General features: G+C 35.7%; 1 protein-coding gene across 1 annotated transcript in view; it reads left to right on the top strand.

The window, feature by feature from the left end:
* TET2 (tet methylcytosine dioxygenase 2) overlaps positions 1–23,505 on the top strand; it is a 135,939-nt gene extending 112,434 nt beyond the window's left edge. Inside the window, exons 7-11 of the mRNA XM_047855474.1 lie at positions 3,166–3,316; positions 5,891–5,980; positions 13,686–13,823; positions 16,386–16,740; positions 18,658–23,505. Coding sequence (XP_047711430.1) covers positions 3,166–3,316; positions 5,891–5,980; positions 13,686–13,823; positions 16,386–16,740; positions 18,658–20,180 — 2,257 coding nt within the window. The 3' untranslated portion in view covers positions 20,181–23,505. The remainder of the gene's footprint in view (positions 1–3,165; positions 3,317–5,890; positions 5,981–13,685; positions 13,824–16,385; positions 16,741–18,657) is intronic.
* Positions 23,506–23,955: the final 450 nt, after the last annotated feature.

Genomic DNA, 23,955 nt, shown 5'->3' with positions numbered 1-23,955 from the left:
TATCACTATATGTAGAGGACATGATATTACAGATAGAAAATTCTAAAGACCTCATCAAAAAAACTGTTAGAACTAATAAACAAATTCAGTAAAATTGTAGCATACATCAACATACAAAAATCAGTTATGTTTCTATATACTAACAACGAACTAACAGAAAGAGAAATTAAGGAAACAATCACATTTACACAAGCATCAAAAAGAATAAAACACCTAGGAATAAATTTAAGCAAGGAGATGAAAATCTGTGTACTGAAAACCCCAAAAGATTGATGAAATAAATCAAAAAGACAAATAAATGGAAAGATAGCCTATGTTCATGGATTGGAAGAATCAATATTGTTAAAATCCCCATAGTACCCAAAACAATCTGTGGAATCAATGCATTCTCTATCAAAATTCCAATGGCATTTTTCATGGTAATTGAAAAACGAATCCTAAATTTATAGGGAATCACAAATGACCCCAAACGGTCAAAGCAGTCTTGAGAATGAAAAACAAAGCTGGAGCCATTATACTTTCTGATTTCAAACTATATTGCAGAGCTATGTTAATTAAACAGTATGGTACTGGCATCAAAACAAACACTTTAATCAATGGAACTGAATTCAAAGCCAACAAATACATGTATGAAAATATGGTCAGTTAATTTTTTTAATGAAACCAAGACTATACAATGGGAGAAGGATCATTCTTCAATAAGTGCTATGGGGGAAAGTGGATATCACACCCAGAAGAATGAAACTGGACCTCTCCTACACTGTACACAAAAATCAACTCAAAATGGATTAAAGTTTTGAACAGAAGACCTGAAACTGTAAAACTCCCAGGAAAAAAAAAAAAACATAGGGGTAAACTTCTTGGAATTGATCTTGACAGTGGTTTTTTGCATTTAACAACAACAGCAAAGGCAACAAAAGCAAAGTAAGAGTGACTACAGCAAACCAAAAAGCTGAACAGTAGAGGAAACCATCAACAAAATGAAGAAGCAGTTTATGGAATGGGAGAAAATGTTTTGAAACCAGACACCCAGAAAGAGGTTAATATCCAAGTATGCAAAGAACCTATACAACTCAATAGCAAAAAAGCAAACCAATTAAATTGGGCAAAGGACCTGAATAGACATTTTTACCGAGAATGCGTACAAATGGCAAACAGGTACATGAAAATGTGCTCAACATCACTAATCATTGGGGAGATACAAATAAAAACTATGAGATATCAACTGACACCTGTTGGGATGTTTATTACCAAAAAGATAAGAATGCTAGCAAGAATGTGGAGAAAAGGAATCCTTGTATACTGTTAGTGAGAGCATAAACTGGTACACTATGGAAAACAGTATGGAGATTCTTCAAAAAATTAACAACAGAACTACCACTTCTACTATGACCCAGAAACCTCCCTTCTGAGTATATATCCAAAGGAAATGAAATCATTATCTCAAAGAGTTTATGCACTTCAGTGTTCATTGCAGCATTATCTGCACTAAAAAATGTGTAGAGACAACCTAAGAGTCCACCAATGGGTGAGTGGATAAAGATGATCTGGTATGGAGAAAGAGGGAGAGGGGAAAGAAAGGAAGGGAAGGAGAGGGGCACGAAAGGAGGGAAGGAGGGGGAGGGGAGAGGAGAAGGGAGGGGAGGGAAGGAGAAAGGTATTATTCAGTCTTAAAAAAGGAGGGAATCTTGTCATTTGTAACAAGATGGATAAATCTGGAAGACATTATGCTAAGTGAAATAAGCCAAGCAGAGAAAGACAAATACTACATGATGTTACTTCTGTGTAGAATCAAAAAGAAACAAACCAAAAAGTAGAACTCTGAAACAGAGTAGAAAAGTGGTTGTGGGGACAGGGGAAATAGGGAAAGGTTGATAAAAGGGTACAGTCTTTCAGTTATAAAATGAATCAGGTCTAAGGATCTAATGTGTAGCATGGGGAATATAGTTGATAATACTGTATTGTATAATTGGAATTTGCTAAAAGAATATAACTTAAATGTTCTTTACCAAAAAAAGGGGAGTTAAATATGTGAGGTAATAGATATATTAACTACTCAGTGGGCAAATCCTTTCACAATGCACACATGCATCAAATCACTTTGTACACTTTCAATATCTTAACTATTTGTCAATTATACCTCAAAAAATCTGGAAAAAATAATTGAATAATAAATACTAATAACAATAATCATAATAGAATACTAGTTTTCCTAGTAGGTTGTTTCATCATTTTTTATTTCTTTGGTTTTTTGTTTTTGGTTTCTTTGCTGAATTTTTCTGCTTATGTTTCTTAGGATATATCTGGGTTAGGCTCTAAAGTCATAATACTGTATTTTAGCCAAAAACTGGAAAGTATTCAAATGCCTATCAATGGTAGAATGGTTAATTTGTGAAATATTTATACAATGGAAAATTGCACTCCATGAATAAACACATGAAAAAGTATAACTATATGCAATGATATGGATATCCCAAACATAATGTTGAACAAAAATAACAAGACACAAATAAGCTTATACTATCTAATTGTGTGTATGTGTGTACCTGTGTATATATAGAGTTTTACCCATTTTTATACTACATTTATAAATAAAAATAAGCATGGTATTCTCTATAAATAAAAATAAAAATATGCTATATAGTATATATATGAGTAAGCAAAAATGTGTGTGTGTGTATATATATACATATACATACATATACATACTATAGTATAAAAATATGCAAAACTGCACATACATATACATCCCCATATATATATACAGTACACTGTATACAGAATGAAATATGCACAACTAATCTCTTCTGATAGAAATTATTATTACAGCTTACTGGGCATATTAGGAGATTGTGGAGTGCCAGTATATGTTTGTTTCTTACTTTGGGTGCTACTTACTTATGTTTTACTTGTGAGCATTTGCAAGCTGTAAAATTATGTGTAATTTTCTGTGTGATATGTTAAAATAAAGAGTCATTTAAATTGTGTTTCAAAATCAATTAAAATAGTTATTTTCTGATGTGGTTATGGCAGGCTTAATTAATAGAGTTAAACTTCTTTTAAAACTAATTTTTATTATTTTTGCATGCAGACATCCAGAATACAAGATTGGTAGCCTACATAAATGTTATTGATAGCTATGAACTTGATCCTTTGATCCCTCAGGAGAACCTGTGCCTGTCAAGGGCTGGACCCCGAGACCTGTGGTGCCTCATTTTCTTTTGGTTGTTCGTGGAGTATGTACTACAATGGATGTAAGTTTGCCAGAAGCAAGATCCCAAGAAAATTTAAGCTGCTTGGGGATGACCCAAAAGAGGTTTGTGTACTTCCTGATATATAATCTGTATTTTTCATGGAGAATTGATGAGTACAGATGAAGTGAACAGTATGACATACTCAGTTAAATTCTCATTAACATAGAGGATTTCACCTCTGAGGTAAATCAAAATTTATGCTAAATTGTAGATACACATTATAATATTTGATAAAGTTAGCATAATAACAACCATGTGATACCAAAGTAGTAAAATTTGAGCAAAATAAACTCTTAATACCTATGGTCTTCTATACTTATCTTTCATGTTAATTCTAGAGTTTTAAATAACTGTCACTTTGGTATTAAAACTAAATGCTAACATCTCATTGTTACAACTTTCATCTTTCAAACCTGAATTTAAAAAGTCATATTCATCACTGCCACGTTCAGTAAAGATCATTTCTAACCACATTTTCATACCCTGAGATTTGATAGCTTAAAGTTATCATAATGAATGCATCAAGAAACTAAAAAATATTTAGATTTTAATATAAATGTAATTGAAATTATATATTTCTCTTGGGGTACCTAGATGGCTCAGTCGGTTAAGCATCCGACTTCAGTTCAGGTCATGATCTCACGGTTCGTGACTTCAAACGCCACATTGTGCTCTGTGCTGACAGATCGGAGCCTGGAGCCTGTTTCGGATTCTGTGTCTCCCTCTCTCTGCCCCTCCCCTGCTCACATTCTGTGTCTCTCTCTCAAAAATTAACAAACATTAAAAAAAATTTTTTTAAAGAATTTATATGTTTCTCAAATATAACTTACACATGGGTCTCAAATATAACTTTTGGGTAGCTTCTAGAGTTTGCTCATTGAATAATCTAAAAACTTCAGTATGTTTACATTTAGATATGACCAAATTTTTACTGACTCTCTGAACCTTACAATTATCTTACAAAGATTAAATGCAATTGAAATATATAGTTATACTATGCATACTATAGTATTGATATGTCCCTCTAAATGAAAACTTTGTTGCTTTATTATTTGTGACTATAATAGTAAGTGGAAATTTAATAAAGTGCAAATATTCTTGAAATCATGATGTAATTTTCTTCACAGGATTTTATATATATTATACATATAAACGTGTGTGTGTGTGTGTGTGTATGTATATATAAAGTTTATTTATTTTGAGAGAGAGCGTGCGCACAAGTGGGGGAGGGAGAGAGAGAGAGAATGCCATGCAGGCTCTGCACTGCCAGCAAGGAGCCAGATGTGGGGCTCAAACTCACACTGTGAAGTCATGACCTGAGCTGAAGTCGAAAGCTTAATTGACTAAGCCACCCAAGCACCCCCACAGGATTATATTTTTAATAAACTTTATTAAATGGGCTACATGTCATCAGCCACTTTAATTTCCCACACTGGAGAGCTTTTGTTTTTAACCAATATTTTATAAAAGTTTATCACTTTCACCATATTTAATATAAAGCAAATCCTGGGGATGGATAGGAACATCCTCCCTCAGGGCAGTAGGAGAGCCTGGCTTAGAAACCTCCTTACCTTCTAAAATACAAATTAGTATATCTCTGCCAGGTAGTTACATCAACATTCTTAGAGAAATATCACTATGAAATGAGAACCTCTAAGGATGAATGGAATAACTGAGTATCATCGCCTCCCATTTTATAAGCTTATTACCTGGAAAATCTGTTCTTTGTAGGGAGGAGGAGCAACTGAACATTCCTCCTTTCAAGTAAACCTTACAAAGTTCTTCAAATATACCACAATCTACTTCTGAGAGTTTTATCCATATTTGAAGCATCTAGTAATTTTTTGTTCAGTGGAAAGATCTTTTCAAATTTTGAACTTTTTAATATAAGCACTTAAAAATACAAAGAGAGCAAACAAATCTTTCCAATAGTTCATCTTCCTTGGCAGCTAATTGGAGGAGTAGAGAATGTGACCTCTTTAAGACTACTATGGCTTCATACTCCTATCCTATTACTGGCATAGGCTTATATTTATAAAATGCTGAGTATCTACATACAAAGTATAAAATTAACATCATAAAAATACCAAAGAGCTAGATATTCTAATAACACATACAAAATTAGATGGTTTATACTTTTTGCTTGGAAACACATGCAAAAATAGATGATATGTGGTGTATACTTTTTGCTTGGAAATTTTGTGGAATTTAAGAAACAAAACAGATGAACATAGGGGAAGGGAAGGAAAAATAAGATTAAAACAGTGAGGGAGGCAAACCATAAGAGACACTTAAAGACAGAGAACAAACTGAGGATTGCCAGAGGGGAAGTTGGTGGGGGGAGGGCTGATGGGCATTAGGGAGGGCACTTGTTGGGATGAGCACTGGGTATTATATGTAAGTGACGAATCACTGGGTTCTACTCCTGAAACCAATACTACACTGTAAGTTAACTAACTTGAATTTAAATATGTAAAAAAAGACAGTCATGTTAGGAAACCTTAGTTATTTAATAAGAAAGATACTATGTATTGTCATTTGGATCTAAGATATAGGGGGAAATTTTTTACTGATAGCCTCTCTCACATATAAAAAGGATTTAGAATTTAATATGTAGAATTATTCATTTTAAACAGGAAGAGAAACTGGAGTCTCATTTACAAAACCTGTCTACTCTTATGGCACCAACATACAAGAAACTTGCACCTGATGCATATAATAATCAGGTAAGTTTATAAATAATTATGGACAATGATTAGAACAGTTTATTATTGATGACCTACATACTTTCAAAGAAATATCATCAAAAAGAGCTTATTGTTGGTCTTTTAACGTGGAAAGATTGTGAATCTAACAAGCTGTTGTATCCAGTAATCTTGTCTCGTATCTCTTCTGTAAGTAGACTTTGGTGATTAATTAAAATTATGTGACCCAAACCATAGGTTCTAACCACCTATTAACTTTTCACAGAAGGTCTATACATATTATGAGTGTACTACTTTGTAAGTGTACATACATGTGTCCAGATATGTCTGATTTTGCTAGATTATCTTCATTTTATTTGGCCTTGGCTCCATGAACCAAACTGAAACACTTGTTTCCTATTTTATGAGTGTGGTCTAGGCTATACCAGTTTGGAAAGCTAGGTCATTTGTTCAGAAATGCTCATGAAGGAGGAAAAAAAAAAAAACTGTAAAGTCTTCCCTGTCATTATGACATCAACAACAGAAGCATTAAATGGAAACCTGTTATAAACTAGATACTGTATTTAGTCACTGTGGATGTAAAGATGAGTATTGTAGGTTTTTGTCTTTAAGGAATTCCTTCCTTTAAGGAACTCCTTTAAGGCAGAGATATGTAAAATAACAATTACAGAATAATACATTAACAGCTGGGATAGAGGTATGCTCATTTCTGAAGGAACAAAAAAGTACTCCCTGAAAGAAGAGATGTAAGGTCACAAATGGCCTTGGAGACCATATAAAGATCTTTGAACTTTGAACTTTATCCTGTATGTAAGAAGGCTACCATTGGGGCGTTCTAAGTGTGTGTTGGGGACAGGAGAGTGTGAAGTGATTTAATTTAAAACGGTCACCGAACAAGCCAAATTAAGTGAAATACAACTTAGGTTAGTGTAAGATTAAATTGGAGGAGTAAGCTATTGCAGTCACTGGACAAGAGATGTTAAGGTCCTACATTAAAGAAATGGCAGTAGTGAAAGAATAAAGGAAATAAGTATGTGAAATTTGAGGTAGAACTTGTAGAACTTACCAATTGGATTTGAGGATGAGCAGAAGAGAGAATTTGAGGAGCCACCAAATTTCTGGCTTGGACAGGTTGTTCTATTAACTAGTATTTGGAACCAGTGAGGAAAAGTAGGTTTGGGGACAAACGGGTGAAATGATAAATTTCATTTTGGGCATACTATGTTTGACATCCTTTAGTATAATTAGATGGGAAATCCTGAGAAAAATCCAGGCTAATTATGTAGATTTGGGAGTCACCAAAATGCAAGAAGTAGTCAAATTCACAAGGACTGAATGCGTGTTTTCAGAGTGGAGATTATAAAGAGAAGGGATACTGATGGGATTCTGGAGTACACTGACATTTTAGGAGTGGAGGATTAGAAAGCAGTGAAGTAAATGCTGGGAGTAGGCACAATAGAGTAAGGGAGGTTAAAGATTTAAGGGAAAGAGAGAGACTGATAAATGGAAGAAAGCTGGAGGTGATGCAGGTATCCAGAGCAGAGTACACAGTGGCAGGGGGTACAAGGAAGTATGAAGAGCGGTACATTTGGCAAACATTGTCATTTAATAACATTAAAGACTAATGGGATTAATTTATATAGCAGAGACACACAGGGGAGACCAATACTCATTTAATGATTTAGCTACTCTTGTTTCTATTGTGGACTTTCATACTTTCCCCAAACCTCAGCTCTTTCTTTATTTAAGTGTGAGCAAAGGAAGCAAATTTAATAACGATCTGTTTATAAACTTGTTTTATGTCACAACTCAGGCTTTTAGAAATATATATGATGTGTATGAAGATTATTTTTAATGCTGTTAATAGTAGTAGGATTAATACTGTTATTTTACAACCTTATCTACTTTAGTAAGTATCACAGAAAAGTATATGGAATGTTTTAGTACTGTTATAAGATAATTCCAAGTGAGAAACACAATAAATCAAGCTATAAAAATAAAATGAATTGAGTCTATGTTGCTAGATCTCAAGTTTGGCCATTTTCTGTTGAATAAAAATTTTTATAGGTGCTATTAACCTAATGGCTTTAGCTGGAAAAGGGGACAGAATAACAAAGCATTGGTGTTCTTTTTATTCCTTTGATTCTTACTATAGATGGTGTCATACACACCTGATTTTCTAAGCATTTATATTCCACCCTACTGTATTATGTTTGGAGCATTTTATGCATTTCCTGAACTTAGAGTATCCAAAATATGAAGGTACCCCAAATTTTAGTTATAACAAGAAGATTACATATAATTCTTTAGATGTGTTTCAGTATTTATATATCGATACATGTGTAGATGTACTAATAAATGGGCAGAAAGTTTCAGTTAAGCAAGATGAATGAGCTCTAGAGATCTGCTTTGCAATGTGTACTATTGCCAACAATAATGGACACTTAAAATTTTATTGAAAAGGTAGATTTCATGTTATGTATTCTTGCCACAAAATAAAATTTACATATATACATACATTCATATATAAAAAATAGTTGTATATATAAATTAAATCAATCATGGTTAAAGATAGATAAGGTATTTTTTATATTGCCTAGTATGTACTATTGGGTAATATTCATCCGTATGTCTTAATATTGTTTAAAGATAAAAAAAAACAGCCATGTGGTCTTTCCACACAGCACATGGGAAGACCTTTTGAGGTTATGGATGCTATCAAAGCCCACCATTTGATTTTTGTCTCTTCCCCAACTGGATATATTGTACTTATTTCTCATATCTAAATGCTCTTCCTTAGCTTTGTTCCTTGATTTTATAAAGTCTTATTGTTGAAGTTAAGCTTCACATCAGAGAAAAATGTAAGGAAAAAAAACTCTTGTCAACCCAGAAATCTATACCCAGGAAAAACTTCAAAAGTAAAGGCAAGGGAGTGCCTAGATGGCTCAGTCGGTTAAACGTCCAACTTTGGCTCAGGTCATGATATCACGGTTCTTGAGTTCAAGCCCAGTGTTGGGCTCTGTGCTGACATCTCAGAGCCTGGAGCCTGCTTCGGATTCTGTTCTCTCTCTTTCTCTTTCTCTGCCCCTCCCCCTCTCTCATTCTATCTCTCTCTCTCTGAAAAATAAACATTAAAAAAAAAAAGTAAAGGCAAAACAAAATTTTTTTCAAACATACAAATGCTGAAATAATTTACCATCAGCAGACTAACACTTTAAAAATATTAAAGGAAGCCTGCCAGTAAAAGAAAATGATACCAGATAGAAGTCTGTATTGACAAAAAGGAAAGAAAAACATCATAAATAGTAGCTATGTAAATAAAAAAACTTTTTCCTTATTTCAAAAGAAATTTAAAGATAATTTGCTATTAAAAAAATATATGAACAATGTGCCTTAAACTTTATAACATGTGGAAGTAACACAGAGGCTGGGGAATTGAAAGTATACTGTTGTAAGGGTCTTATGTTATATGTAGAGTAGTATAGTATTTCTTGAATGTAGAGTGTAAGAAGATAAAGAATATATCGTAAGCCTTAAGGGAAGCAGCCATTTAAAAAAAAAAAAATCTAGCAGAAAAAAAATCTAGCAGTAAAAAAATCTACCAGCTAATCTACCAGTAAAAAGGAAAAAATCAATCCAAAATGTATTTAAAAGGATTATGGAACCAAATTAAAGATAAGACAAATATAAAGCAAATAGAAAATTGGTATATTTAATCCCAACCATATCAAAAATCATATTAAATGTGAATGGCTTTTAACATTCCCAATTAAAAAGGCAGAGTTTGTGATACTAAATAATCACATTGATATTGAACAATTATAATATTGAAAAAAAACAGGAACCAAGAAATATGCTAATATCAATCTAAGGAAAGCTGGAATGATCATATTAATAACAAAGTAGATTTCATAGCAAAGAATATTATAAACTATAAAGATAATTTAATAATGAAAAAGGGGGCAGTTCATCAAGAAAACATGGTAATCCTATGTACAGAGCTTCAGATTTTATTAAACAAAACTGATAGAACTATAAAAAGAAATGAATCTACAATTACAGTCAGAGATTTCAGTACATCTCTCTCAATAACTGTTAGAACAAGTACAAAATCACTAAGGAGACAGAAGACTTAAACAGCACTTTTAACCAACTTGACCTTATTGACATATATAGAATTCCTCACCCAACAGAATTAACATTATTTTCAAGTGTACAGGAAGTTTTATCATGATAGATTGTATAGTGAGTCATAAAGCAAGTATGAATATATTATAAAGCCTCAAAATATGTTCTCTGGCCACAATGAAGTTAAATGAAAAATCTGTACCGGTATTTCCACAAAATTTCTAAGTATCTGGAAACTGAGAAACATATTCCTAAATAACCTAGGAGCCAAAGAATAATTCAGAGGGAAATTAGAAAGTATTTCAGACTGAATAAAAATGAAGACTTGGGGGTGCCTGGGTGACTCAGTCAGTTAAGCATCTGACTCTTGATTTCAGCTCAGGTCATGATATCATGGTTCATGAAATCAAGTCCCATGTTGGGCTCTGCACTGACAGCCATGAGCCTGCTTGAGATTGTCTCTCTCTGCCCCTCCTTCAGTCATGCATGTGCACAAATGCACTCTGTCTCTCAAAATAAACATTTAAAAACAAAAAGAATATGAAGACATGACCTTGAAATTTGTGGGATGAAGCTATAAAGCCTTGCTTCAAGAGACATTTATAGCATTGAATACTTATTAGAAAAATATAGGGGCACCTGGGGGGCTCAGTTGGTTAAGCATCCAACCCTTGGTTTCAGCTCAGGTCATATCTCACATTCCACAAGATTGAGCCTGGCATTATGCTCTCCTCTGTCAGCACAGAGCCTGCTTGGGTTTGTCTCTCTTCCTCTCTCTCTCTCTCTCTCTCTCTCTCTGGCCTTCTCCTCATGGGTGCTCTCTCTCAAAAATAAACAAACTTTGGGACACCTGGATGGCTCAGTTGGTTAAGCATCCAACATTGGCTCAGGTCATGATCTCATGGTTCATGAGTTCAAGCCCCATGTTGGGCTCTGTGCTGACAGCTCAGAACCTAGAGCCTGCTTCAGAACCTGTGTCTCCTTCTCTCTCTGTCCCTCCCACTTACACTCTCTCTCTCAAAGATAAACATTAAAAAAGAATAAGTAAAATAAAAATAAATAAACTTCAGAAAATATATATAAAGTCTCAAATTAATGATCTAGGTGGCTTCTCTAAGAAACTTGGAAAAGGACAGCAATATGAGCCCTAAAAGACGGAAGGAAAAACTAAAGAACATAAATCAATGAAATGGAATACAGAAAATAAGAGCATAGATCAGTGAAACCAAAAGCTAGTACTTTGAATCAATTCAATCAAGAAAAAAAAGAGAAGGTACAAAAGGCCAATATCAAGAATTAGAGATGAGACATCACTATAGATACTACAGACATTAAAGGAATAATATTATTAAAATTTTATGCCAATAAATTCAACAACTTAGATGAAATGAGAAAAGTACTTAAACGCAAATTACCAAAGATGACTAAAGAAAAAAATAAATACCATAAGTCATCCTGTATTTATTAAAGATATTGAATTTTTAGTTGAAAGCTTTTCCAAAAATTCCAGGCCCAGATAATTTCCCTTTCAAATCTGACTCATACTTTAAGGAAGAAATAGTAACAATTCAATGGAAACTCTTCTAGAAAATAGAAAAGGAATAAACTTCCCAACTCATTTTACAAAGCTGGAAATATCCTGATACTAGAACTAGACAAAGGCAGTAAAAGAAAAAGAAGACTATAGTCCAATATTCTTAATAAATATTGATATGAAAATTCTTCACAAAATTTTAGTCAATTAGACAACAGTGTGCAAAAAGGATATATCATGACCAAATGGAGTTTATTTCAGTAATGTTTTGTTTAACATTCAAAAATCAATCATGATTGATTGACTAAGTGGCTCAGTCAGTTAAGTGTCTGACTTCGGCTCAGGTCATGATCTCACAGTCTATGAGTTCCAGCCCTGCGTCAGACTCCATGCTGACAACTCAGAGCCTGGAGCCTGCTTCAGATTCTGTGTCTCCCATTCTCTCTCTGCCCCTCCCCCACTCTGTCTCTGTCTCTCTCAAAAGTAAACATTAAAAATTTTTTAATCAGTGTGATTCACCACATTTGCCAACATAATGGGGTAAATATGATTATCTCAATAGATAGAGGAAAAAGCACTTAGCAATATTTAATATCCATAGAAGGGAACTTTCTCAGCCTCATAAGGTGCATAATTGAAAAACCTAAAGCTAACTTCATATTTAATAGTGAAAGACTGAAAGCTTTACCCCTAAGATTAGAAACAAGACAAGGACATCCATTTTTACCACTTTTATTTAATATCTAACTGGAAGTTTTAGGGAAATAGGCAAGAAAAAGAAATAAGGAGTGTACAGATTGAATAGAAATAAAATTGTCCTTATAATGTAGACACTTGTCTACATAAAAAGTTCCAAAGACCCAAAAACTTCTAACAAATTGTTCAGCAAAGTTGCAAAAATAAATCAACTGTATTTCTATATACTAGTAATAACTAAAAATTGTAGTCAAAACCAATAGCAATTAAGTAACATCAAAAATATGAAATTCTTAGACATAAGAATTTGTCATTTGACAAAACATGTAAGACCCGTGCACTGAAAACTATAATACATTGCTGAGAGAAATTATAAAAGACCCCAAATGGAAAGGTCTACTATGTTTATGGATCACAGGACTAATATTTTTAAGATGTCAGTTTTCCCCAAGTCATTCAATGGACTTAGTATATGACCTATCAAAATGTTACCAAGTGTTTTGAAGGAATTGACAGGGTGTTTGTAAATGTATAGAAAGACAAATGCAAGGGATCTGGAATAGGCAAACGATTTTCAAAAAGAAGATCAGAATTTGGAGAGTTATAATCCCTGATTTCAAGATTCACTAAAAATCTATATTTACCAGTAATCAACACAGTGATGTCGGCATATATACACATACATACCCACTACACTATTATATACCAAACAATCAGAATAGAAAGTCCAGAAATAGGTCCAGCATGTACAATCAGTTGATTTTCAAAAAAAAGACAATTTAGTGGCAAAGGATAATTTTTTTTGCAGTAGTGTTTGAACAGTTGGATAGCCATATGGAAGAAAACTAACCTTGACTCTTAATCTTATGCCATATATAAAAATTAACTCAAAACAGATCCATTTATATAAAATTCTAGAAAATGTAAACTAATCTGTAGTTACAGAAAGCAGATCAGTAGTTTCCTGGGAACAAAGGAAGAGACATGAATTAAAAGGGGAAGGAAGAAACTTTTGGGAGTAACGGATAGGTACATTATTTTGTTGTGGCAATGGTTTCACATATACTCATGTCAAAACTAATCAAATAGTACACTTTAAATATATACTGTTTAATGTATGTCAGTTATACTTCAACACTGTAAAATAAAAACTTTACCATGTCAAAACGTTTGGTCTGTTTTCTGTCATTCCATTGTATTTCTGGATATAATATATGCAACTTTTTTTTAATTCTGAATAACCTAAATACTAAAAAATCTTTCTGATCTGCTCAGTGCACAGGTCTTATACTTTTTTCTCAAATGTATGCCTAAGAATTTCAAATGCCTAAGTAGTTCCCCATTCACACACATGCTTCTGTTTTTCAGATTGAATATGAACACAGAGCACCAGAATGCCGACTGGGTCTGAAGGAAGGCCGTCCATTCTCAGGGGTCACTGCATGTTTGGACTTCTGTGCTCATGCCCATAGAGACTTACACAACATGCAGAATGGCAGTACATTGGTAAGTGGGGCACAGAACAGTTAGCACAGCCTGTTGAAGAGTGGAAGGCTGGAAGTTATCCTGTGATTAGAGTAATATGTTCTTTGCAGATGTCATTGCACAAGTGTTTTCATGAATTAATTGCTGTTGCAAAGGTGCCCTCGTTTGACATATCTAGTACTCTTATAACAGGTTGTCACATGAGTGGAAAACAGTTGATAAGCACATGAAAATCATGGAAACGCTTGGTACAGAACTAAACCAGTGATTGCATTGCCAACTACCATTAGCTGCCAAAAGTTCCTTCAAAATTCAATGTCAGGCATCTGGTAGGTTATAATCAGTAAAGTGAAAAAGCCATATACAAGCCAAGGCACCAATCTACCTCGCAGAAAGAAGTACAAATGAAAAATGCATCACCCATGGCACAGCAACACTATAGAAGATTCAAAGTACAAAAGAGCCCATTATTACTACATATTACAGTAGATGGACTGGATCAGGCCATATAATCAGAGGTTATGCTAAATGGAGAAAATGGACATGGTCTTAGGGTAGAACAGGGTTCCATACTGACAGAGTCCACAGTGTGGCCTTGCATGTTGAGGCATAAACCAGGGTGAAAATAAGGAATGAAAAATTCAAGTGAAGAAACTATAAAGTAATCTACCCAGTGAGTCATCAACATGGATATATGTGTAGTTGAGGAAGATGACCAGTGAGACTTAAAATGAAAAATAGAATACATGGGGCACCTGGGGGGCTCAGTTGGTTAAATGTCTGACTCTTGATTTTGGTTCAGTCATGATCTCACAGTTCGTGAGTTGGAGCCCCATGTCGGTCTCTGTGCTGACAGCATAGAAGAGCCTGCTTGGGATTCTCTCTCTCTCTCTCTCTCTCTCTCTCTCTCTCTCTCTCTCCCCCCCTTCTCTCTCTCTCTCTCTCTCTCTCTCTCTCTCTCTCTGTCTGTCTCTCTGTCTCTCAAAAATAAATAAACATTAAAAAAATAGAATACAGAAACTAAAATTATAGTCTAGGGTAGAGAAGAATTCAGGTGGCAAGCAATGGTGGAAGTAATTCACAGAACCTGGTATGAAGTTTTTGTTGAAAAGCAGAAAAAGTATCAGATTAATAGTCTAAAACAGAAGTCAGAATTTTTTTTTAATAAAAAAATATCTAAAATCTTCACTAATTGTGTATTGAACACATGCTCACTATTAGGAGGCTAGGCTAGATTCTGGAGGGAAAAAAATGCTACGGTAGATCCTAAAGATAACCATGTTTCACTCTAGCAAGGGAATGAAGAGTAGGCAGGGATGAGAAAAAGGCTTTGCCTGAAGGGGAATTTGCCTCTGATAGGTCACAGTTTCCATCAGGTGCAAAGGAAAGCAGCACTAGGTAAGAACTAATAACATGTGGGAAAAGGTAGTAAGTGGTCAGAGACGTGGATTTGGAAGACTTTGATGTATAGGAAGTGAAAACTCATTTTAGTGCCACCTCATATTAAACTTCTCTATCAAGGTAAGTCTGTTATGATCACATTCCTTTCAAGAGTATCTTCTAGAGATTTTATATTGCCTTGGACTTTAAATAATCATGCTCACATTTTTTTCTGCATTAGTCAAAAACACTAAATACTAAAATCTGGTATTTTAAAACCAACAGATAATCTTTCATCAAAACCAATATGACTGTGGCTAACAAAAGAGGAAAAGTATCATTAAATTATCAAAGCAAGAGAAGTAGTTTTTTTTCCCCCTTTCTTGGAATAGACCCTTGTATGTTGTGATATCCTACAAAAGAAATAAGAGAGAAGAGAAACAGTAAGTTAGGTTTAACAAGTACAGAGGAGACCAGAAGGTAGAAGCAGTGTTAAGTTGCACATTACCTATATCAACCAAATCTTTCATTTCACATATTTATATTTCTCTTTGGTCTCTTGTGAAAATGTCTTAAGCACAGTGAAGGAGAGTTTGAAGTCAAGTGTGAGGATAGATGCAAAATTTCATTGTGTACAAAGTATGAGATTAAGTGAATGTGATATTAGCAAAAACAGAGGAAATCATTTGGTATAACTTTTGGCCTCTTTTTGAAGAAGCTTCACATCTATTTTTGAAGGGTGAAAAGTGGGAGATTGCTTCTGTTTTGTGGGAGTGTTGCTTCTTCCCTTAGAGTAAGAAATGTATGTGAAGAACAAAGTCACCACAGGTCCATGACAGACCGCCCCCCTCCCCAGCCAAACACAAAAGGAAAGGAAAAAAAAAAGTCAACATGAACTTGTCTATCTCCCTGTACCATTTTGATGGCAATCACCCTTAATAACAGACAGATGTGGTTTTTTGGTAATATGCATGTCACTGACCTGGCCCAGTAGACCACCACCACAAATCTAAATGCTGATAGGGAGGGAGACAGACAGACAGACACACACACACACACACACACACACACACAGTTTCTTTTAGACTGAAACTGAGGCAGTACCACACACACACACACACACACACACACACACACACACACACACACACACAGTTTCTTTTAGACTGAAACTGAGGCAGTACTGTGTTATCTCCCTACCAGGTATGCACCCTCACTAGAGAAGACAATCGAGAAATTGGAGGGAAACCTGAGGACGAGCAGCTCCATGTTCTGCCTCTCTACAAAGTCTCTGATGTGGATGAGTTTGGGAGTGTAGAAGCTCAGGAGGAGAAAAAACAAAGTGGTGCCATTCAGGTGCTGAGTTCTTTTCGGCGGAAAGTCAGGATGTTAGCAGAGCCTGTCAAGACATGCCGACAGAGGAAACTAGAAGCCAAGAAGGCTGCAGCTGAAAAGCTTTCCTCTCTGGAGAACAGCACAAATAAGAACGAAAAGGAAAAGTCAGCTTCATCTCGTACAAAACAGACTGAAAACGCAAGCCAGGCTAAACAGTTGGCAGGTAAATGTCATATGAAGCATTGTAGATATGTTATATGAAACTTAGTTTAAAAATGAAGAGTTAATTTTGGATGATTATATTCGATCATGGTATCAGTTTTGTACTAGAATCGTCTCTGAAGTCCCAAGGGCCAGGTTTTGCTCTTGGACATGGTAATGAGATACTGCACCCTCAACCCCAGCTTGATGGAGAAGTCTGGATTTTATTCTATAATAAATGGCAAAGTTTTATATGACAGGTAGGTAACATGGTGAAATTCACGTTAATCTAGCAGTGGCAGGGAGGCCAAATTAGAAGCAGAGAAGCTATGAGTTTGGAGACAGATGCAATAAACCAAGAGTAAAGTAATAAAAGCTTGAGTCTGGATGATAGCAATGAAGATTTAGCAAAAATGATGGTAGCGAATGCTTCCAAAATGATTATCAATACACTGGTGACAAAACATTAGAATGAAGAAGAAGAAAAATTTAAGATTGAGGTCAACATTTTAAGCCTAGATAACTAAGACAGTACTATTTGTTGAAATAAGAAGTTTGGAAATAGGATTTATCAGGGAGGGGTAGCCATATTAAGTCTGAGTTAAGGAGGGGTATCCACACGTAGTTATCTTATAAAAGCTTTTACCTATGCAAACAGATCACGTCTCTAGCAGTAGCAATAGAGCATTATTTATCAGTACTAAGTTGATATTTTCTTTTCAAAGCCCCTTGGTTATATCTTCAGTTATTTGCTATAAAAAGCCATAAATGTAATGTCCACATCTCATTTCACAGATGGTTAACCTGACCATTAACAAAAGAAGAATGTTTATCTTTTAAGTTTAGCCTACCAGTTTGCTGAGAGCCAACCATGTTTGCTTCACAAAGTTCCCTACTAATTCATTTCAAAACTTAAAGAAACTAAGTAATTTAGAATAATGTGCTAAAGATGCTTAATAAATATATGTTGGTTGACTTATACTAAGAGCAGTAAATCCTATTCACTCATTAATCTCTCCTGTAAGTTAACCATAACATATCATCATATCATTGGGGTAGAACTTTCCCTCCCGTCTTTTCTAACTGATTTCTGTAATAATCATTTAAATTCTCAAGACTGCCCTTACAGCTCCATTTATTTGTTCACTTCTCATATGTAGATTTTTAAGTGAGGTCATAAAATAGAAGTATGAAAATTTTATTTACAAAGCTGAAAATTTCTTTAAAGTTTTATTGACAACTGTGTAAGTAGGGTTTGCCAATTATAGAAGGTATGTGTTGGGTGTTTAAGTGAATGTCATTCCTTTTCTCGTAGCATTGATGAATCTTCAATAACAAATTTTATGCAACTTCCAACTATTTCACAAATTGTTACTGCATGCCCCAGGCATTGGAGGAATAAAGTAAAAGGGACATGGTCCCTTCCTTCAAGGAACTGCTTTGTGCTAGGAGGAGGAGAAGGCTAAAAATGATCAATTAGAGTATATTACAAAACATTGCTCTGACTTATGTTTTCAGTGGGTATTGTACGTGCACTAGCAGATGAGGTCATACAAGGCTTCCTTGAGGAAGGGATACCTGTCTCAAGGAAGGGCGGGGAGATGGGGTGGAGGGAGAAGGGTGCTTCAGGTAGGGTGTGGCATGGTCAGATACACAGAACCTCCAGAAAACATGATGCTCTGTCAAATATCTTTTGGATGTTTGTTACATTTTTCTTCACTTACTAAATTGTACTGTTCTGGAGATCTATTTTATCTAATGCTTTAGACAAAAAAAATGATGCCAGACAGTGATCAGAGCCCTGATTTTGCTCTTGTCCTTATTTGACGGGTATTGCATAATCTTAGTGGTGGTTCTCACATACAGCTAAGCATCCTCACTAGCTTCTGTGAAATAATAATCGAACACGTTTGTGTGCTCTCTCATATCCTGTCCACAGAACTTTTGCGACTTTCAGGACCAGTCATGCAACAGTCCCAGCAGCCCCCGCCCCCGCAACTGCCGAAGCAACCTCCACAGCCACAGAAGCAGCCCCCGCAGCAGCAGCAGCAGCAGCCACAGCCGCAGCCGCCGCCGCCGCCGCCGCCACCGCCACCGCTGCCCCAGCATAACCCCATGACAAATAACCCTCAATCAGAGTCTGTCAGCTCTTACTCTTCCTCTGGATCTACCAGTGTGTACATGAGACGGCCCAATCCAGTTATCCAGGCTTATCCGAGCTCTTCACACACTTCAGAGATTTATGGAGGTGCCAGCCCTATGAACCTCTATTCCACCTCATCCCAAGCTGCAGGTTCATATTTGAATTCTTCTAATCCCATGAATCCCTACCCTGGGCTTTTGAATCAGAGTAACCAATATCCATCCTATCAATGTAATGGAAATGTAACAGTGGACAACTGCTCCCCATATCTGGGTTCCTATTCTCCTCAGTCTCAGTCCATGGATCTATATAGGTATCCAAACCAAGACCCTCTCTCTAAGCTCAGTCTACCACCCATCCATACACTCTACCAGCCAAGGTTTGGAAATAGCCAGAGTTTTACTTCTAAGTACTTAGGTTATGGAAACCAAAATATGCAAGGAGATGCCTTCAGCAGTTGTACTCTTAAAACAAATGTACACCATGTAGGGACATTTCCTCCTTACTCCACTCATGAGATGGATGGCCACTTCATGGGAGCCGCCTCTAGATTACCACCCAATTTGAGCAATCCAAACATAGACTATAAGAATGGCGAACATCACCCATCTTCTCACATAATCCATAACTACGGGGCAGCTCCAGGCATGTTCAACAGCTCTCTCCATGCCCTGCATCTCCAAAACAAGGAGAATGACATGCTTTCCCACACAGCTAATGGGTTATCTAAGATGCTTCCAGGTCTTAACCATGATAGAACTGCTCCTGTCCAAGAAGGCTTACACAAATTACATGATGCTGGCAGTCAGGAAAAGCAGCCCCCTGCCGCCGAGGACAATGATGAAGTCTGGTCAGACAGTGAGCAGAGCTTTCTAGATCCTGACATCGGGGGAGTGGCTGTGGCTCCAACTCATGGGTCAATTCTCATCGAGTGTGCCAAGCGCGAGCTTCATGCCACAACCCCTTTAAAGAATCCCAATAGGAATCACCCCACCAGGATCTCCCTTGTCTTTTATCAGCATAAGAGCATGAATGAGCCAAAACATGGCTTGGCGCTCTGGGAAGCCAAAATGGCTGAAAAAGCCCGAGAGAAAGAGGAAGAGTGTGAGAAGTATGGCCCAGACTATGTGCCTCAGAAAACCCATGGCAAAAAAGTGAAACGGGAGCCCGCTGAGCCACATGAACCTTCCGAGCCCACTTACCTGCGCTTCATCAAATCCCTTGCCGAAAGGACCATGTCCGTGACCACAGACTCCACAGTAACTACATCTCCATATGCCTTCACTCGGGTCACAGGGCCTTACAACAGATACATATGATGTCTCCCCTCGTGGTGGGTACCTCATTTGAAAAGACCACAACCAACCTGTCCGTAGTATAGTTCTCATGACGTGGGCAGTGGGGAAATAACACAGGATTCATGACAAATGTGGTGGGAAGAACCTCAGCTCACCAGCAAAACAAGAGATCATCTTACCATAGCACTTAATTTCCCCCGACTCCTAAGTGGTCACAGATGGCAACTAGGCAAAAGACCAAAGCATTCTATGCAAAAAGAAGGTGGGGAGGAAAGTGTTCCACAATTTACATTTTTAAACACTGGTTCTATTATTGGACGAGAGGATATGTAAATGTGATTTTTCCCCCTTACAACTCTACACATCTGTGACCACTTTTAATAATACCGAGTTTGCATAGTCATGGAACACAAATCAAACAAGTACTGTAGTATTACAGTGGCAGGAATTTTAAAATACCATCTGGTGCTGAATATACAATGTACTGAAATACTGGAATTATGGCTTTTTAACATGCAGTTTTTACTGTAATCTTAATATTAACTTTTATTTATCAAAATAGCTACAGGAAGCATAAATGAATAGACAGCAAAACACTGAATTTGTTTGGATGTTTTAAGAAATGGTGCTAAGAAAATGGTGTCTTTAACATTTGAAAATTTAATGCCTTTATATCATCAAGATTCTATCAGTGTACTCCAATGCCCTTGAATAACAGGGGTACCTTTTCATTCAAATTTTTATCATAATTACCTATTCTTACATGAGGTTTTGGTTTTTTTGGGGTTTTTTTTTGTTTTGTTTTTTTTTTAATGTGGACATTTAAAGGCTTCTGGATTTTGCTCATCCAGTAAAGTCCTTGTAGGACAATAAACGTATATATGTACATATATATATATACACACATATGTATATGTGCACACACATGTATATGTATAAATATTTTAAATGGTGTTTTAGAAGCACTTTGTCTACCTAAGCTTTGACAACTTGAACAATGCTAAGGTACTGAGATGTTTAAAAAAAAAAAAAAGTTTACTTTCATTTTAGAATTCAAAGTTGATTCTTTTTAAGGAAATAAGGAAAGCTTTTAAACTATTTTTGCTTTTAGCCATGCATCTGCTGATGAGCAATGTGTCCATTTTTAATATAGCCAGTTAAATCCACAATGGGGCTTACTGGATTCAAGGGAATAACTTTAGTCCACGTTTTCTGGTGCTCATCTCACATGCTATACTGTAAAACAGTTTTATACAAAATTGTATGACAAGTTCATTGCTCAAATATGTAGTTTTAAGAATTTTCTATTAACTGCAGGTTAACAATGACATGCTACAGACTTAACAAAGCTAGTTCACTTAAGCTGATGCTATTTTATGGATCAGTGTGCTCTTCAGCAAACCCAATGGCAGTCTGCTTTTGTGTTGGTAATTGTACATTGTGATGTTGTCATTTCTTAGCTTAAGTGTCCTCTTTTCCAGGAAGATTGAGCAGACTGATGCCTGCATAAGAATAATAAACAGGGTTAGTTCCATGTGAATCTGTTAATTAAAAAGAAAAAAAAAACAGGCAGCTGGTTTGCTGTGGTGGTTATAAATCATTAATTTGTATAAAGAAGTGAAAGAGATGTATAGTAAGTAAATTAAATTGTAAACAAAACTTTTTTAACGCAATGCTTTAGTATTTTAGTACTGTAAAAAAAAATTAAATATATACATATATATGTGTATATATATATATGGATTTGAAGCAGAATTCACATCATGATGGTGCTACTCAGCCTGCTACAAATATATCATAATGTGAGCTAAGAATTCATTAAAGGTTTGGGTGATGTTCCTACTTGTCATATACCTCAACACTAGTTTGGCAATAGGATATTGAACTGAGAATGAAAGCTTATAGCATCATGTACCATCATTTTTTTCCAAGTCTTTTTATTATTATTATTAAAAAAGCATATCTTTTTTCAATACTTGATTTCTTAGCAAGTATAACTTGAACTTCATCCTTTTTGTTCTAAAAATTCAGGGATATTTCAGCTCATGTTCTCCTTATGCCAACATGTCACCTGTGTTTATGTAAAATTGTTGTAGGTTAATAAATATATTCTTTTTCAGGGATTTAACCCTTTTATTTTGAATCCCTCCTATTTTACTTGTATATGTCCTGATGTAACTAAAACTAATTTTGTAAATCTGTTGGCTCTTTTTATTGTAAAGAAAAGCATTTTAAAAGTTTGGGGAATCTTTTGACTGTCTCAAGCAGGAAAAAAAAAAATTACACGAAAATAGAATGCACTGAGTTGATAAAGGGAAACTTGTAAGGCAGGAGTTTGGCAAGTGGCTGTTGGCTAGAGTCAGCACTCTAGATAAAATGTTTCGATCCTGGAGTCAATAGAGTCCAGGCCCATGCGGACATCCCCCACAGAGGCAGAACACGTAGGGGTATGGTGTGCAATTGATCAATTACATTTTTGTCTAAGTACATTTGTGTTTACTAACATTTCAAATAAATTCGTAATCAAACAAGGCCTTTGAGTTTTACTGGTCAAGTCTTTATAACGGGATTTTTGTCTATGAAAAACAATTTCCCATTTTTGGCTGTGACGAATTGATAAACATTTCAAAAAGTTTGCTTTGCATATGTCAAACCACACGATTTTAATATTTTGCGTATGTCATATATCTAACCCCAAATATTTGATTACTACGTGCACATCTGTTGGTTTTGAGTCAGCCATCCCTATATGAATGTTTGGTTTCCGTACCATCCACTGTCATTTGTCAAACTGCTGGCCAACAAGAGAACAAGAAGTGTAGCTTGGGGTTTGGCGAGAGGTAAGGAGGGAGGAGGAGAGGAAACTGAGTGGCATATTGTAAATAACAGATCTATAATTGTAAATATCCAACCTGCCTCAGTTAGAATGAATGGAAGCAGATCTCCAATTTGCTTATATAGGAATATCAGGTTAACTATATAGCCATACTTGAAAATGCTTCTGAGTGGTGTCAACTTTACTTGAATGAACTTTTCATCTTGACTGACGCACAGTGGTGTATGTACAGTTCACTTGTAAAGCTAGTGGTTAACTTGTGTAGGAAACTTTTGCAGTTTGACACTAAGGTAATGAACTCTGTGTGCATTTTTCTATGCTTTTTTTAAGACTTAGTTTCATTTCATTTTCATGTTTGGTTTGTCTATAAAACCTGAGGATGGTTATAAATACTGTAAGTATTGTAATGTTATGGATGCAGGTTATTTGAAAGCGTTTATTATTATATCATTCCTGATAACGCTATGTGAGTGTTTTTAATAAAATTTATATTTATTTAATGCACTCTAATTATTGTCTTGTTGAAGTTTCTGTTTACCACCCAACCTACCAGTACTTCAATGAGGCAAAGGGAATGAAAAGAAATTGCTTTTTAAAGATCCTTCTTAGATGGTTATTTGTTAAACGGCACCTAAAATAATATCTAGATCGTTAGACCCAAATGATTTCTGTAGTGGAATAGCCTAGATACTCAACCTTTTTCCAGCTTTAGCTTGCTCACTTTGTGTGTATAACCAGTGTTAGGTTTGGAGCAATAGCACTTCAGCTGACCTTAAACGGACATCCTTAGTGGCGTGTGTGGCTTGTGAGGGCTTCTCAGCGACGCAGGTACATGGGGCTGAGCTCACATGGCTTAGGTCTAAGGCTGGCCCTGTTCTCAGACTCAGTTTCCTCTTCACATCCACTCTTCTCAAGGAAAAGTCCTCTTCCCACCTATCCAAAGGCAGGCAGTGTTAGGAA

Source organism: Prionailurus viverrinus, chromosome B1, assembly GCF_022837055.1.
Source record: "Prionailurus viverrinus isolate Anna chromosome B1, UM_Priviv_1.0, whole genome shotgun sequence".
NCBI classification, from domain to species: Eukaryota; Metazoa; Chordata; class Mammalia; order Carnivora; family Felidae; genus Prionailurus; species Prionailurus viverrinus.
The sequence above is the reverse complement of the archived record's forward strand: the minus strand, read 5'-3'. Positions and strand labels throughout refer to the sequence as shown.